We start from the raw sequence: 16,923 nt of genomic DNA, 5'->3' as shown, positions 1-16,923 counted from the left end.
GTTTTCAAATTATTGGCAAGATGGTTTCCAGGCTGGAGAGCTTCTGCCGCCTCTAGTAGTCAGCTATATATTTTAAATTCTAGAGTAGCCCAATTAGCAATGGAATGAGTGCACTGCTTATCAAACGATTAAAAACTAATTCATTTTTCAAAAGATGTCGATGACTTCATTAATTGTAGAAATATCAACTTAAGAGGGAGACAGGATACGATTTTGAAAAACGCTGTACTAACCCACTTTGATTTAAAAGAATTATTACAATTTCACCGGCACAAGATCATCAAAATCGACAACAGAGCCCAAAACGCGCTGAGAGTGTCTTTATAGCTACAAGAAGAAGAGGAAGAAGACGAGCCAAGGAGTTAGATTCAGCTCAGAGCTTAAACGACATGACTTTTCCAAGAAAATTTTTTCCACTGGCATTGGTGTAATTTTTGTGAAAACTTAAACTTAATACACAGCTGCAGACAGAAACCCCTTCTACAGGCTATGTTTATGAGCTACCGCATACCGTCGCTGAACAACAACTGCCGACGCTATTCTCGTAACAACAAAACAATAACGGATAGCAAACGTATTGGGCAAAGCGTCACAGCATGACAGGAACATCACATCAACACATCACGTTAAGATTATTATACAGAAATTAATAGATAACTATTTGAAAAACCATACTGACAAACATTAACTACATTTCAACAACAACAACATAATTAAAACACTACTAATGCAGGGAGTATACGCTGTGTTGCATGCAACAAATGTCAACTTTGTCACTAATCAGTGAAATGACAACTCTAACACTTTGCTGTTTAAATACAAAAAAAAACAAGTAAGAACGGGACTGTCTTCGGCTGTGCCGAAGACTTCATACCTTTCATGAATGGGGCTGAACAATAATCTTATCCCGTTCGTAATCTCCGAATAATCGGATGTATAAGATAAGAACTATATAGTGAACAGATCTACATACCTTAACGATTTTTAAGATAAATATAAAATAAAAAACAGGTAGGTACTTTGTGTGAGGATGCAAAGTTTCAGGTTTTTTGTGGTCTGCGTGTAAAAACTATGACTACGAATCACGTATTTCAAAAATATATGACGAAAACGTAACTATTTGATGAAATTTGATGAATTTTGAAGATTCTAGCCGTAAAAAAGGGGTCAAAATGAAAGTTTATATGAAGTATATAATATATATACGACCGATCTCTATGATTTTTTCAGACAACAATATATGCTATATACGTAAGCATTTTGTGAAATTTGAAGCTTCTAACTGTTAAAACGGGGCAGAAATTGCGCAAAGTTTCTTATCTGAACAATCGGTTGTATGAGATATATACTATGTGTACCACCGATCTCAATGATTTTTTCAGACATCAATATATGCTATACACGTAAGCAGTTGGTGAAATTTGAAGCTTCTAGCTGTTAAAATGGGGCCGAAATCGTAAAAAAAATATATATATACTATATATATACTATATATACCATCATATATATATTATATATATCACCGATCTCTATGAAATTTGAAGCTTATAACTGTTAAAATGGGGAAGAAATTGCGCAAAGTTTCTTATCTGAACAATCGGTTGTATGGGATATATACTATATATACCACCGGTATCTATGATTTTCTCAGACAACAATATATGCTATACACGTAAGCATTTGGTGAAATTTGAACATATCTAAACGATTTTTAAGATAAATATAAAATAAAAAATAGGTAGGTAATCTGTGTGAGGATGCAATGATTCACGTTTTTTGTGGTCTGCATGTAAAAACTATGGCTACGAATCACGTATTTCAAAAATATATGACGTAAACGTAACTATTTGATGAAATTTGATGAATCTTGAAGCTTCTAGCCGTAAAAAAGGGGTCAATATGACAGTTTATATGAAGTATATAATATATATACCACCGATCTCTATGATTTTTTCAGACAACAATATATGCTATATACGAAAGCATTTTGTGAAATTTGAAGCTTCTAACTGTTAAAACGGGGCAGAAATTGCGCAAAGTTTCTTATCTGAACAATCGGTTGTATGAGATATATACTATTTATACCACCGATCTCAATGATTTTTTCAGACATCAATATATGCTATATACGTAAGCAATCAGTGAAATTTGAAGCTTATAGCTGTTAAAATGGGGTAGAAATTGCGAAAAGTTTCTTATCTGAACAATCGGTTGTATGAGATATATACTATATATATACTATATATATACTATATATACGACAACAATATATGCTATATAAGTAAATATTCGGTGAAATTTGAAGCTTCTAGCTGTTAAAATGGGGCTAAAATTTGCGAAAATATATATATATATACTATATATATATACTATATATACCACCATATATATACTATATATACCACCGATCTTTATGATTTTTTCAGACAACAATATATGCTATATACGTAAGCATTCGCTGAAATTTGAAGCCTCTAGCTCTTAAAATAGGGCAGTAATTACGAAAAGTTCCTTATCTGAACAATCGGTTGTGGGGGATATATACTATATATACGACCGATCTCATAAATTCTTTCAGGCAACAATATGTGCAATATACGAAAGTATATGGTGAAGTTTGAAGCTTCAATCTGTTAAATTGGGTAAGATATTACAAAAATCCTCTTTTTCTGAAAAATCGGTTGTATGGAGGATATATGCTATAGTGGTCCGATCCGGTCGGTTCCGACAAATGTCTAATCGGACACCCAAATACACCTGCTCACCAAATTTTATCAAGATATCTCAAAAATTGAGGGACTAGTTTGCATACAAACAGACAGACGGACAGACGGACAGACGGACAGACGGACATGGCTAAATCAACTCAGCTCTTCAACCTGATTATTTCGGTATACTTAATGGTGGGTCTATCTATTTTCCTTTAAGGACTTACAATTTTCGGTTTCGTGACGAAATTAATATACCATTTCATTTTCATGAAAGGTATAAAAATAGGTAGGTAATCTGTGTGAGGATGCAATGCTTCACGTTTTTTGTGGTCTGCATGTAAAAACTATGGCTACGAATCACGTATTTCAAAAATATATGACGTAAACGTAACTATTTGATGAAATTTGATGAATCTTGAAGCTTCTAGCCGTAAAAAAGGGGTCAATATGACAGTTTATATGAAGTATATAATATATATACCACCGATCTCTATGATTTTTTCAGACAACAATATATGCTATATACGAAAGCATTTTGTGAAATTTGAAGCTTCTAACTGTTAAAACGGGGCAGAAATTGCGCAAAGTTTCTTATCTGAACAATCGGTTGTATGAGATATATACTATTTATACCACCGATCTCAATGATTTTTTCAGACATCAATATATGCTATATACGTAAGCAATCAGTGAAATTTGAAGCTTATAGCTGTTAAAATGGGGTAGAAATTGCGAAAAGTTTCTTATCTGAACAATCGGTTGTATGAGATATATACTATATATATACTATATATATACTATATATACGACAACAATATATGCTATATAAGTAAATATTCGGTGAAATTTGAAGCTTCTAGCTGTTAAAATGGGGCTAAAATTTGCGAAAATATATATATATATACTATATATATACTATATATACCACCATATATATACTATATATACCACCGATCTTTATGATTTTTTCAGACAACAATATATGCTATATACGTAAGCATTCGCTGAAATTTGAAGCCTCTAGCTCTTAAAATAGGGCAGTAATTACGAAAAGTTCCTTATCTGAACAATCGGTTGTGGGGGATATATACTATATATACGACCGATCTCATAAATTCTTTCAGGCAACAATATGTGCAATATACGAAAGTATATGGTGAAGTTTGAAGCTTCAATCTGTTAAATTGGGTAAGATATTACAAAAATCCTCTTTTTCTGAAAAATCGGTTGTATGGAGGATATATGCTATAGTGGTCCGATCCGGTCGGTTCCGACAAATGTCTAATCGGACACCCAAATACACCTGCTCACCAAATTTTATCAAGATATCTCAAAAATTGAGGGACTAGTTTGCATACAAACAGACAGACGGACAGACGGACAGACGGACAGACGGACATGGCTAAATCAACTCAGCTCTTCAACCTGATTATTTCGGTATACTTAATGGTGGGTCTATCTATTTTCCTTTAAGGACTTACAATTTTCGGTTTCGTGACGAAATTAATATACCATTTCATTTTCATGAAAGGTATAAAAAAAAAAACGTATATGCTGTTTGTAAAAGCTTTTTGCATGAACTGATTACTCAGCGAAGTTGATGCTTTCAAGTAAAAACCTGTTAGTGGTTTTCATATGAAGTATTGATATGGAGAAGGTGCGATGATAGGTGCGATGTACCAGTATGAACTCTACTATGTTAATATTAATAATTTTAGAAGTCGAGGATTTAAAAAGAGTACTCAAATACCTACGTATGTGCACTTTCATTGCTCCTAAAAATGCTTATGCTTATGTAGTGATGTAAGTATGAAGTTTAACCTTATTTGAACTCTTTCCTGCTATGCTTTCTGAGCCTGGGCATAGAATTCGCGTGATACCATTGGAAAATACATAAGTGTGGCATAAATATTTTCATTCATATGTTTATACCAGGGATGCACCTTAACGTTAAGCTAATCGTTTATCAAAAAATTTCCACCGTTTCCGTTGAAACACTTCGAAATATTATCGATAAAGAAGTTATCAAGATAAATTGTATCTCGTTTTTAACCGAAACGAAAAGCTTTCGTTAATGTTAAAAACGTTAACAAAAACGTGATACTTTATGTTTGAATTGTGCTGGCAATGCTATAGCCATGGTGAAGCCGTAAGGTGGCAACAGCGAGCGGACATACACACACAAACTCCATGTAATTTGTTTGTGTAATTCGTTGGTGGTAATGTCAAAAATACTCTGAGAAATGTTCGTACTGTCAAAATTCATGAGAAAAGTTGCAATCAGCTTGGCTAATGCTTTCACCTTTAATGACTCCGCCTTCAATCAGCTTTGCCATCATAGTTTGAAATTAATAATCAACATAAACGATTTGATTTGGTTTTGATATGGCAGAAAACGAAACAAAATCACTTCGTTAATTTGACGTTCTTAACGTTAATAAACGAAACGAAATGACTTTGTTTCGTTTATTAACGTTAATTATCGTAACGAAATGATATCGGTTCGTTGGTTAAGCGTGCCTGATTTAAAGTTTAAAACGTTTATTTGATTGCAATCACTCACTGTAGAACTGATTTACTTTAGTTTCTTTATAAATAAGTTGTCTCACCTTCAACAATTATGTTGTTCGTAATTTATTAGCATTAGTTGAACATCTAAATTAATTGCATACAAATATTTAAATAATAATTTTCTATGAATTCTTCTTTCCTTTGCAGGTGCTAACTTTTCTCATTGACTCGTCGCGTTTTCGTTATCCGGAGCGTGCTATAGTTTTTCTCGCTGTTTGTTATCTCGTTGTGGGTTGCGCGTATGTAGCCGGTTTAGGAGCCGGCGATTCGGTTGCGTGTCGCGAACCATTTCCGCCACCAGTGCGTCTAGGGCGACTGCAAATGATGTCGACTATAACGCAGGTGAGTAATAGAAATTTCTTTAAGAATTGCTGAATATTAAAAAGAAAATAACAAAACAATATTCAAAATTATGTTTTCTGTCTGATCAATCACAAGTGATACTGAGTTTATTCTTTGTTCCACAAATAGCGTAGTTTTTTTTTTTGTTTAAGCTACAGCACAAACACTAACCAACCTTTTTGTGTGAATGTTGGTTCCGTATGCATGGTGGCCAATTGTCGTACGGAGTTCGAATCAATATAAAGAGAAGGGAGAATTGAAAACCTTCGAATTTTCATGGGGAAAGAGTCGCTGTAATATTGAGGACGGATCTAATAGTAACGTGGGGGTTTTGTTGGGTGCCTACATCAGTAGTACTTCGGAGGGTACTGGCGGTGTGAAAGTATTTATCATCATGTACTTAAATGAAGCTCCTACGTTCAGGTACTAGCTCGAGTGCCTGCCGAACGACTTGATTTGACCATGTTAATTCTTCTTAGTCATCTCACATTGCTTGCTGGTACACCTTGTTGGCACTTCAGGTTTTTGTAAAGGTCGGATACCTGTGTTGTGTGTATGTTCGGAGTACTCAGACATAAGGTATTTAAGTAGTTGGCGTAAATGGATTCAAGCGCAAAACAATATTAAAAACTTAGAAACAAGTTTTTTACACTGATTCTGTATTTCTACCATGAAAACTCGTCTGCCTTGCAGCTGCCTTTTGGAGTTGGCACAAAACAACCCGTACCGCCAATTTAGGGAAAATTAAAAAAAGATGCACCGCGCAAATTGAAAGAGAAGATCGACCTAAATCTCTTCTGGGGTAAAAAACGCCAAGCATTTACATCTTTTTTTTTTAAGGTGTTTGACGCAAGTGAGGCTCTTTCCCTAGTCCGCCGGTGGAATTATTAAATAAGTTTGCTTTGGATATTTTTAGGCAGAAAACACGGAGGATTGCAGTTTGTGGTCAAAGTGGTGTGTGGGGATTTAAGCCTTTCTCATTTTTCTTTGTATTTTTATCTTAATTTCTACACGGAGCGGAGCCTGCGAAGCCTGCTCCGTTTCCGCGCATTTGGAACAGGCCCTTCGGGAGTATTGTTGTGGCTGTGATTGTTATCAGAATGCGAACGAGTTGTTTAACTCATATGTGGAGTCATGACCCATATATTGGAAGAGGTTATAGGTAGGCCTCCAACCCCACTATAATGATGGTGTGTTCACGCTAAGGTAAACGAGTCTTTGGCGCTGGTCAAACGCTTCTTGGACCAGTGTGCATCGTGAGGTTGGGCCGGCCACTCGCGGCGTAGAAAAATAAAAATAAAAATGAACAGAAAAATGAGGTGGATATAAAACCCCATACACCCCAGCCACTTTGACGACCAATTGCCATCCCACGCCTTCTCCGTTGAAATACATCCCAAGTGCCAGACTAGTGGAAAGAGCCCTACTTACATTGAATCCATTTACTCCTAATACTTAAATTCCTTATGTCCGAAAAGCTGAACATACACACAACACGTGCAACAAATCTTCACACAATCACCCACATACATACCCCTCGCTCAGCGTTCTCAAATGCATTAAAATAACCATGACTTGTTAGCAGAAGCTTCTGTCTAGCAGTTGCTTTCAATTCATTGCAACTAATTTATAAACCCTATAGGGTAGTGTTTAAGCACTTTTGGAAATCCCCTTGGAAAGTATCCACTCCATAACAGCTGGACGGACACAGAAAACTAATAGTCAGAGAGGATGTACTAGCGAAAAAAGGGGCATTCATATTCACTGTGAACAGTTTGTTTTAAATCCTCATAATTCTGAGTAAATTTTACCAATAATGTTCAGTATGGAGGCCATATATATCGAGTTCTGCTCATGTCTTGTAAAATAGGCAGTGCTTTCATTCCTCAGATCAATGATATTTGGTATAAGGATCATATATATCGAGGTCTGAGAAATTTCTGTAAAGTACGTAATGCCCTTACTTCCGACCAAGCGCCTAAGTGGGTCTTCTAAGAAGTCACTGTTTTATGGGCGCCCATGGTGCTCATATGGGCCTGCAAACAAATGACTACTGCCGCAGCTGAAGGGACGAGGAGGAGATAGAAAGCGTAAAAGATTATCTATGCCATTGTCTCACTCTGTCGAGCACCAGGAACCGATGTCCCCATAGACAATCCTTTGGGTGCCTCGCGGAGATAGAATCCGCAACTATCGCCGACATTCTGTGCTACAACGCGCTGTTTTAGCTTCATATGGGTGTATGTACCATTTTCTACAGAAAAGAAACCACGAAGGACATATCACAACGGGCCACAATGGCCTACGTTAGTCTCCTCTTGGGCAGCAGAGGCTCACCGATCCTTGGCTGGATCGAGGTCTGAGCCACTTTGGTTAAGGAGGCTGTTCGTTTTCGCCTAGAACAGTTTTCTTAAATCGTTTAAACTCTGAGTCGATTTGAGTGACCAGCCTTATGTTATATTTTCTACATGGAAAGAAGCCGATAGTAAATGTTAGTACTTTTTTCCCATTACATCAAATAATTTTGTAAGTCTTTTGTGCCAATTTAATTCCACGCTAATCAAAAATATTTCGTAACAATTCAAATGATTAAAGTTAGCAAAATTTTCATGCCAATAAAAATAGTTTTTATTTTATTTTATTAATTTCTATTTTTGCATAATTTTTCATCACTTTGGTAATTTTTCATAATTTTTTGTTGTTCTCACCTCCCCAGGGCCATCGTCAAACCACCGCATGTACCGTTTTATTTATGGCGCTCTACTTTTGTTGCATGGCCGCATTTGCTTGGTGGTCATGTTTGGCGTTTGCTTGGTTTTTGGCCGCCGGCCTTAAATGGGGTCACGAGGCGATCGAAAATAAATCGCATTTATTTCATTTGGTCGCATGGGCGATACCAGCGTTACAGACAATTTCGGTGCTGGCATTGGCCAAAGTTGAAGGTGAGTACACGGACAAATTGATATATATATATGTATGTATATAAAAAAACGTGTCTACATATCTACAATGTAATTTGATTAAATTGATGTGGGAAATATGAACTAAATAAAAGAAAATCTTGAATAAAATCAAATCATTGCAAAATCGATTATTGAAAAAAGTTCAAAGTGAGTTGCTTACATAAATGGAAAGACAAATGGCAATGCATTTTTATGGACAAAATTTGATGGCAATCAATTTGCAAATTGCTTTATTTGTGTCGATATTTGGTGTTGTGCAATTTCGAAATTGCATTTACTGCTGTTTGCTCATACATTTTTAGGTTCTTTGTTTTTTTAGTATTTTTCACTGTACTTATTTGGTGCAAAATGATAAATTGTCATAAATTGTTTAACTTGCTTATTGAATGGTGTTTTTCATCTGTATCCCTGCATAGTTATTTAGTTTTAAACTTGCTGCGAAAATTTTAAAGCTGTTAAATTACAAGTCGGAAGCTATGGAGTATAGAAAATTCATTGGTATAAATAACTTCAAAATTTCCAATTTTAGACTTAACTCTCTTTAACGTGCTTTGTGGTCCTACGTGCTTAGTGATTGCTACGAGGCATTACTGTAAGATTTAAAAAGACTAATCACTTTTTTCAGTAGGTAAATCAAGTTAAGGGAATTACTATTCAACGTGCGTTGAAATTTGTACTGCTCGGGCGCCCTTTATGAGGTCGGGTTTATCAGAGAGTGTGATAGCACTTAGGCAGCAAAGTTCAGTACCAAAGAGTGGAAGAAGCGATGCTCCTACGGGCAGAGGCAGCGACAGTTGGGTAATGGTGGAGTTGTAGTTCGGAGAGATGGATTTTGGCAGCAAAAGTTAGGTAGTTCTAGGTGGTGGCGCAAATTTAGAGCGACAGCGATTGGGCAGCAGCTGAGCTACCACTAAAGAGCGTGACTGTTGCTACTGTTTCTGTATTATCCAACTTTGTTGAAACGCAAACTTTTTTAGAGTTTTATGACAATGTCTGGAGTAATTGAGCTTACTTTACATCAACAACAACATAACAACAACAATAGGCTGCAGTTTAAAGTGACCGAATACCATTGGTGGCTTATGCTGCCTTTCTCTGCATAAAATATACACCCTAGCCAGTTAACAGTCCAAGTCCGACATGAGGAAAGGGTGACATGTGGTTATAAAGGTTGCAGCAGTGTCCAACTATCTCCAGGGAATCCCCAATTAGTGTTCTGAATGCAGAAATTAGATGGCTAGTAGATTCCTAAATGGAAACAAATACCTAAAGTGCGTGGGAGTTACGTTTCTATCAAGTTGGATTGTGTAAAGCCTTTAAAGTAGCCTGCCTTTGAAAAAATATTCATTTCTAAGATTCTAGAGAATCATAGCTGTTCTCTTCATTGCATAGATCTCCGCCTGGAAGACACGCAAGAGTGGGGAAGACAGGAAGTCAGTTGATAGCTCAGTTAAGACACCTTTTAATCACCATCCTGCCATTTCATCTAATGTTGTCGCGTACTAATGGTCGGCTGATTTTCACATATTGGACTCTCCCAGTTTAAGATCCATTTTAGAACACATGTATACGCCCAAGGATGACATTTAACCCTTCCTAAGGTGCACTGCTCACTCAGCCTGATAATCCTTCCACCAGCTTAGAAAACCATACGTTAGTATCTGTCGAATAACTGTGTTGTACATGCCATGGATGAGATTTATGGTAAATCTGTTCAGTTTAGACAAGTTAAAGAAGGATAATAATTTCTAGTAAGCAGCACTAACTCGGTTTTTGTGAAACTCACGGAAAATACTTTTTGGCCTATCCTGAAATGCTGCTGCATTTTTTGCTAGAGGAATTGAAATAAGTTTCGGATGTTATATAAATTTCCGTAAATTTAGGGCGGTACTTTTGTGAATCGAAGCGTCGAAAGACTTCGACATTGTAAATAACGCCGCGCTTCTTTAATAACTCTAAATAACAATACTGATCTCATCGTCGCTGCTCTCGCAAACGCTGCCGTCACTGATACATAGTGCTACTTAGATACAGTGTCATTAAGGTAGAGAGTGTCACTAGGGTACAGATTGTCTCTAAGGTGGTGCTGGCAATTTGAGGAAAATACGGGAAGGTTCTGGTACAGCTGCTTATCGAATTCATAGCCACAATGGAATTATAAACATCCGTCCCACAATATCTCCTAGCGTTTGGAAGCGTTTTTGATGTTGATTCTATTATGAAACAGCAACTGCAATAATAACAAGAAAGACACTTTGCTGGAAACATACAAGGCAAGCTACTATGTAGTCGGATCCAAATAAGTTGCATTCCTGTGGTACAACTGCACTCAGGACTGCTACGGGATGTATTGTAATGATGCCTGATCTTATCCTGCTAGTTTGCCATCTTATAGGATACTTTAACCTATAGAGCATTTGAGATTGCCACTTGGGTTGGATAGTAAATACTTTGTTACTTTTGGCTCGTAGGATCTTGAAGTTTGCTTTTGAACTGCTATTGATGGTTTTGTTTAAATCACTCAGATGTGTTGTTTAGTTTAAGATAGATGTACCTGTCTAAACTGTGTCTAAGTGTGCTCTAAGCTATAGGGTTGCCAGATATTTTTTTTCGAGATTTCACTGTTAACGATTTAATATCGAGGGTGGAGAAATTTCTTGTATTGGGGTTGCCCTGTCGCGTATAATATGAAATTGTGCAGAATATGAATTAAAAGATTATGTTGCCATAAAATCGTGTCATTTTTATTTTATTTTATTTTTTTTGTTTTTTCATAAATTAAATCCAATGTCAGACCAATACTCGTCAACTTAAAGCCACACTTTAGGCCATATTAAGCTCATTTAAACCACATTAAGCAATTTATTTATAATATGGCGGCTAGAACATAACGCAATGTGGTAAATTAATGACTTTTAGCTTTTTGTCCGCAAACCAAAACGAAAAGAACAAAAAGAATATAAATGAAAACCGCAGCAAAGGACTCAAACAACAATAGCAAAAAGCCAAAGAAACCCGTAAAAGCATAAAAAAAAACATAAAAACAACAACAAGAAAGCTTAATAAGGAAAAAATGAAATCACAAAAAAATAGACTCAGCTTACAGAGTTCGAGCGCACGCCAGAGCTCCGGCTATAAACACAAAAATACCGTGGAAATCGAGTAAATTTTAAAACGAACAGTTGAGTTATTAAGCTAAAGCAATAATAACAACAAAAATTTAAAGATGCAATAACAAAAATTGTAAACAAAAGTTTTGTAGGTAAAGAAAATATAATATGGACGACACGACTGCCGTCATCGTCAAAGCCGCACAGTGGGATAGTTTAGAGAAATGTCTAGACAAAACGTTTGACGTTTGCTTTTTTTTAGTCCAGGATTAGCCTAGTTTCATTGGGCTACTTGAGGGCAGTGCGCTGTCACAACGTCCATAAAACAAAAAAAAAAAAAAAATAAACAAAAATTAAAACATTTGGAACAGAAAACCTTCAGAGAAGACGGATATGGTCTTGTTTATCTAGAGGGAGAAAGCTCCGAATTCGTCTAGGCCTAAGCTAGAAGTTCTGAGCCTGCAGGATAGACCTTGTACCATCCTTGTATCTATGAGTTATTCTTGAGAGTAAGTTTTCTCTCACGCATTGGATATTTACAGCAGTTGTAAAGCCCATCCTAAACTATGAAGTTCTTCTTAACGGGAGCCTTGAAAACAATCACAACGGCTGCACTGGGATAAGAACATTGCGTTAGCAACTACAACGAGACTCAATGCTATAAAAGTATAGCGTCATCAAATATTGGACGGACAGGTTACCTACTACCTGCGCTTCGATGTGTCTCTTAGAGTCCCGATACAGGTGGAAGGACGCAAGGGCGCTCAAATGGCAGACGGGACGAAATACGTATGTTCCAATGGTCCCAAAGTAGTTAAAGGAGTAGTGTATGCGGTATACTGTGCAGATCGAGAAATAAACAAATTCCACAAACTGACAGAGCACTGTAGTACTTTTCAGGCGGAAGTGGTATCCGTGACTAAAAAATTAGAAATACTGGAGTAAAATAGCTTGAACTGCAGACGCATTAATTTTTACATTGACAACCAAGCAGCAATTACGGCTATAATCTCACATAGCAGAGCATCTAAAAGTGTGTTCGAGTGTAAGAAATACCCGAGAAGAATCGGCATAGGGAGAAATATACATCTGTATTGAGTTCCTGGGCATATGGGAATAAACGGAAACGGAAAATCTGATGAGCTGGCTAAACTGGGCGCATCACCCGAAGTTTGTACCGTAAGTGTTCAATCAGTGGGAGCAGACGTAGAAATAGCTGGTTGTAAGAGAAAACGACCGAACACGTTTTATGCACGTGCCCTACACTTACAAGGCTAAGACTTCAGCGATATGGAGCGGTGATGTAGAAGCAACAGGTAGTATAGATCCTAGAAATTTTTGAGGATCTGCCACTCACGGCCAGCCAGTTCAACGTAACCCAACCTTCCAATTTCAGTTAAGAAAATTGTAACTAACACTAAAATTTCTGACAACAGTCGGCTTATCGCGAGACTCTCGATTCTCGTTAGGTCTGCGAGCTTCTCGACATTCAATTTAATAGGTGTATTTGGCAGTATTTTATATAGCTTACATTTACGATGAATTCACTGTGCATCGGCGCAAACAAAGAAACACAATAACAACAATCCATATCATTACAAGCTGGTGATTATTTGAGTATCTGACTTTTAAGGCCTTAAATGCCAACGCATGGTCAACCAACTATAATCATACTTACGGCTTTAGCCCGTTGTGACTCAATATTCACCCGCTTGTTGCTTTTGTCTATATACGAACAAACGAGTTCAAATCTTTAAAAGTATTTACGCCACTATGTTTATAGCGAATTATAATGACGACCCAGAGATTACGTTTTTATGATAATTACATAGGCGAGGTGATGGCAAGTGATGTCAATTTTTTATGACTCAATTGTTTGCAAGACTGTTATGGTAATATGAGAGTTTTATTTTGTAGCGATGGCGTAGGTGGATGCTTGGGTAGACAGTATTAAGATGTTTGAAAACTATTAGAGATATACATATTTAGATCGTCAGTAATTTGTTAAAAGTACTTTTTTAAAGTATTTTGCATGAGACATTATTTTCGGAGATTTATTTATCTAGCCAAGATGACAGCGTGATCTCTATTTCACTGATATTGATGCAGTGTTCATATTGGAGAATTTAATTCGATGCCGTTGTCTTCAGTCAAATCCATCCATCTGTACTTCACTTAAGCACATATTGAGCGAAAAAATTCCAGAAGTGTGTTCTCTAATTTTTCTTTCGTTCTTGCTTCTTAAATTGCTTTCATCTCTAATACAGTTAATATTTTCTTTTTTTTTTTTTGCTTTCAAGTTGTTATAACTTTCTGCTTACTGCCGCTAACTTTCTTAGGCAGTGGTGCACTCGAGAGCTTCGTAGAGCTTCGAAAAACTATTCGGCGTTCATCTACATGTCGTGTGAGCACAGCGACACCGATTCAGTAAAGCAAGGAGTCGTCAGTTTTAGTTTGAACATCAATCAGTAAACATCTCAGCGTGAATGCTATGCTAAAAAGTTCTCCATGTAAACACATACTACTTCAAAAAAATTTGCGGTTTGTGTTCGTAGCTCTGCCGGCGTTGTGCACCACTGCTCTATATATTACTCTAACTGATTCCTGCAGCGTTTAATGCTTAACGGCATGCTGCTATTAATGAACTTCAAACGGCCGTAAACCAACTGGGACTGAAAAAAGTAGGAAGCAAATTAATAATAAGTAAATAAATGATCTTTTTAAATGCTAATACCAAAGAAAATTTTTAAATGTTCTTAATAACCGACATAGTAATTAAACAGGCTAAAATATTAGTTTCGTTGCTGATAAACCAAACAATTTTATATAACCAATTTTAAGACAATCCATCATATTTATTGTAATGGTTATCTGGGAAAAAGTTTTGATGAGCGTTAATTTCATACAGCTATGTTTTAAAACTTTTCTATACCCATGAAATACCATACTCTAATTAAAAATGTTGTGTTATGACACGCATTAAATAGTCGTTTGATTTTTGTTGTTAACCCGTTTTTTGTTTTGTTACGAAAATATAGTCCAAATTAGTAAGCTGCTGAGTTACTCAACAACTTATCGAAATCGGCAATATATTTTTTATAAAGGAAAAAACCCTTTACCGAAAACATGGCATCACTCGACATGATGTGAAAGGGGAATCACGTTTTCGGCAGTAATGTTATGTATGTGATCTGTCAGAGCATGGTTATTTGAAGTGAATTCTTTCAATGTAATTTAAATGGTGTGAGATAATTTGATTTGATTTGATAGAAATTGATTGTAAAAAAATTTTTAAGTTATGCTTAAATATCATATGATGCCATGTGACAAATAACCCAAACAACAGATCATATCGAATGGCTAAACTGATATGCATGGCAAACTCATTTGATTATATCGAATTTATTTGCTTTGGACTGATGATTTATTTCATTTAGATTAATGTGGTGTCACATGATGATAAGATCATATATGATGTATAGTTGACATGTGATTTTACAAGATCTTAAATCTTTGAAACATATCTACCTTATGACGTGCATTGCGCGACAAACCTAAAATCATATATCCGGGAAATTTTTTTAATATAATTTGAGATGATATAGCCTTATTTTATTTAATTTGCTGTGGTGTGGTATAACGTGATCGTACTAAATACGATTTACAAACGTCACGCAATCTGATGGAATATGATATGGTGTTCAGTTAGTATGATATGATATGAATAGGATCTTATAAAATCTGGCTACTTTGTTATCATATGATTTAACCAACACACTATGCATAACTTAAAACTTATAGCGGCGACGTAACGCGATATCACGTGACATTGTATTAATTTAATACGGTATGGGGTGATTTGGCCTAATCTGGCCAAAATTCATATGTGATGTCACGTGATATGATGGATTTGATCTCATTTAGCCCTAACTACTTGGATAACACATGATCTCCAAACAACAATAGCATTGATATGATGTGACATGGTATGACTTCATTTGATCTAATATTTTGTCGAGTCATATTTATTTATCATACGATATAATAAAGATCAGATGATGGATTTGTTCTTATATGGGCCTAGCTAGTTCGATGACACACAATATTGTATAGTCGCTAAGAAGGAGTCGTAACTAAAACAAAATCATTGTAGTCGATGTGACATAGTATTACTTGATTTGATCTAAAATATTCTCGAGTGTTATGATGTCAAGCGACCAAATTTGAAGTTAGCTATTTAATGTGATTTATCAAACGTAATGTGATTGTGCATAGAGTGACTGTATTACATTTGGCAAGATATAAATCGATATAGTACGATATGAAATTTTATGTTTAGAAGTGATACAATTTAGATATTTTGATAAGATATCACTCGATGTGTCTATGTGATCTTATTGTTTTAAAGTCGTTGTTCAATTTTCCTGTTAATGAAACGAGTACAATTTAGAAAATTGTTGCAACAACAATAACATGTACAAAAGCTTTCTATACATGCTGCTTTAAATTCTCAGACCTTACTCACATTACTCATTTTGACAAATCCACCGTCACGTCTGGCACGTTGAGCATTGCGTAACGCAGAGCCTAACATCACTTCCCTGTTGGCCTATTGCATGTAAATAAACCTTTAAAAACGTTTTGTGCGTGTTAAGAATTTTTAATTTTGACACGTTTTCCTCTTATATTTTCTTCATTTCAACTGAATGCTTATTTTTAATAGCTGAGCCACGATATTTAATTGCTGACAGAACTAAATTTGAGAAAATAAAAGCTATACGTATGGAAATTAGATGCTATGAGAAGTCGTGAGGTACTTACTGTAGACAAGAAAATTAAGAACTCTTTATCACTTCAGAAAATAACATTTGCTTCAACTTCGAGGCATATACTTATCAGTAAAAGAGAAGGCGGATGCTTAGCCCATTAGCGTGAGAGTAGCCATAGAGCTCACGTAGCGCGCACCCGTACCCGAAGTAATGCTAAACGCGGTCCCAGTTGCGGTGATTTGCGCGGGAGAAAGAAGGGAGTTCTACACTCGTAGAGTGTCGCAGTGAGGCTTAAATATCCCGGTCAGTGCATTAAGCATTTTCTCCCTCCACGAAACACAACAAAAAAAACTGTCGCTTACCGAAAATATAGCACCCACAGTCACCCAAAAAAAGATTCTATAGTGTTCCATTATCCTTCGGTATTAAATTTCATTTTAAAGGGTTACCTTGGGAC

The 16,923-nt window shown here is 36.1% G+C and overlaps 1 protein-coding gene across 7 annotated transcripts in view; it reads left to right on the top strand.

Annotated features, from left to right (window-relative positions):
• fz (frizzled) overlaps positions 1–16,923 on the top strand; it is a 737,734-nt gene that overhangs the window by 125,272 nt on the left and 595,539 nt on the right. For all 7 annotated transcript variants that reach the window (XR_010953993.1, XR_010953995.1, XR_010953994.1 and 4 more), the window contains exons 4-5: positions 5,430–5,624; positions 8,341–8,566. Coding sequence is in view for 4 of the 7 variants with exons in the window: in XM_067792099.1 (XP_067648200.1) it covers positions 5,430–5,624; positions 8,341–8,566 (421 nt within the window). In the remaining 3 variants the exon portion in view is untranslated. The remainder of the gene's footprint in view (positions 1–5,429; positions 5,625–8,340; positions 8,567–16,923) is intronic.

Source organism: Eurosta solidaginis, chromosome 5 (genome assembly GCF_040869045.1).
Source record: "Eurosta solidaginis isolate ZX-2024a chromosome 5, ASM4086904v1, whole genome shotgun sequence".
In the NCBI taxonomy this organism is placed as follows: domain Eukaryota; kingdom Metazoa; phylum Arthropoda; class Insecta; order Diptera; family Tephritidae; genus Eurosta; species Eurosta solidaginis.
Note: the sequence above shows the minus strand (reverse complement) of the source record. Positions and strands in the feature narration are given on the sequence as shown.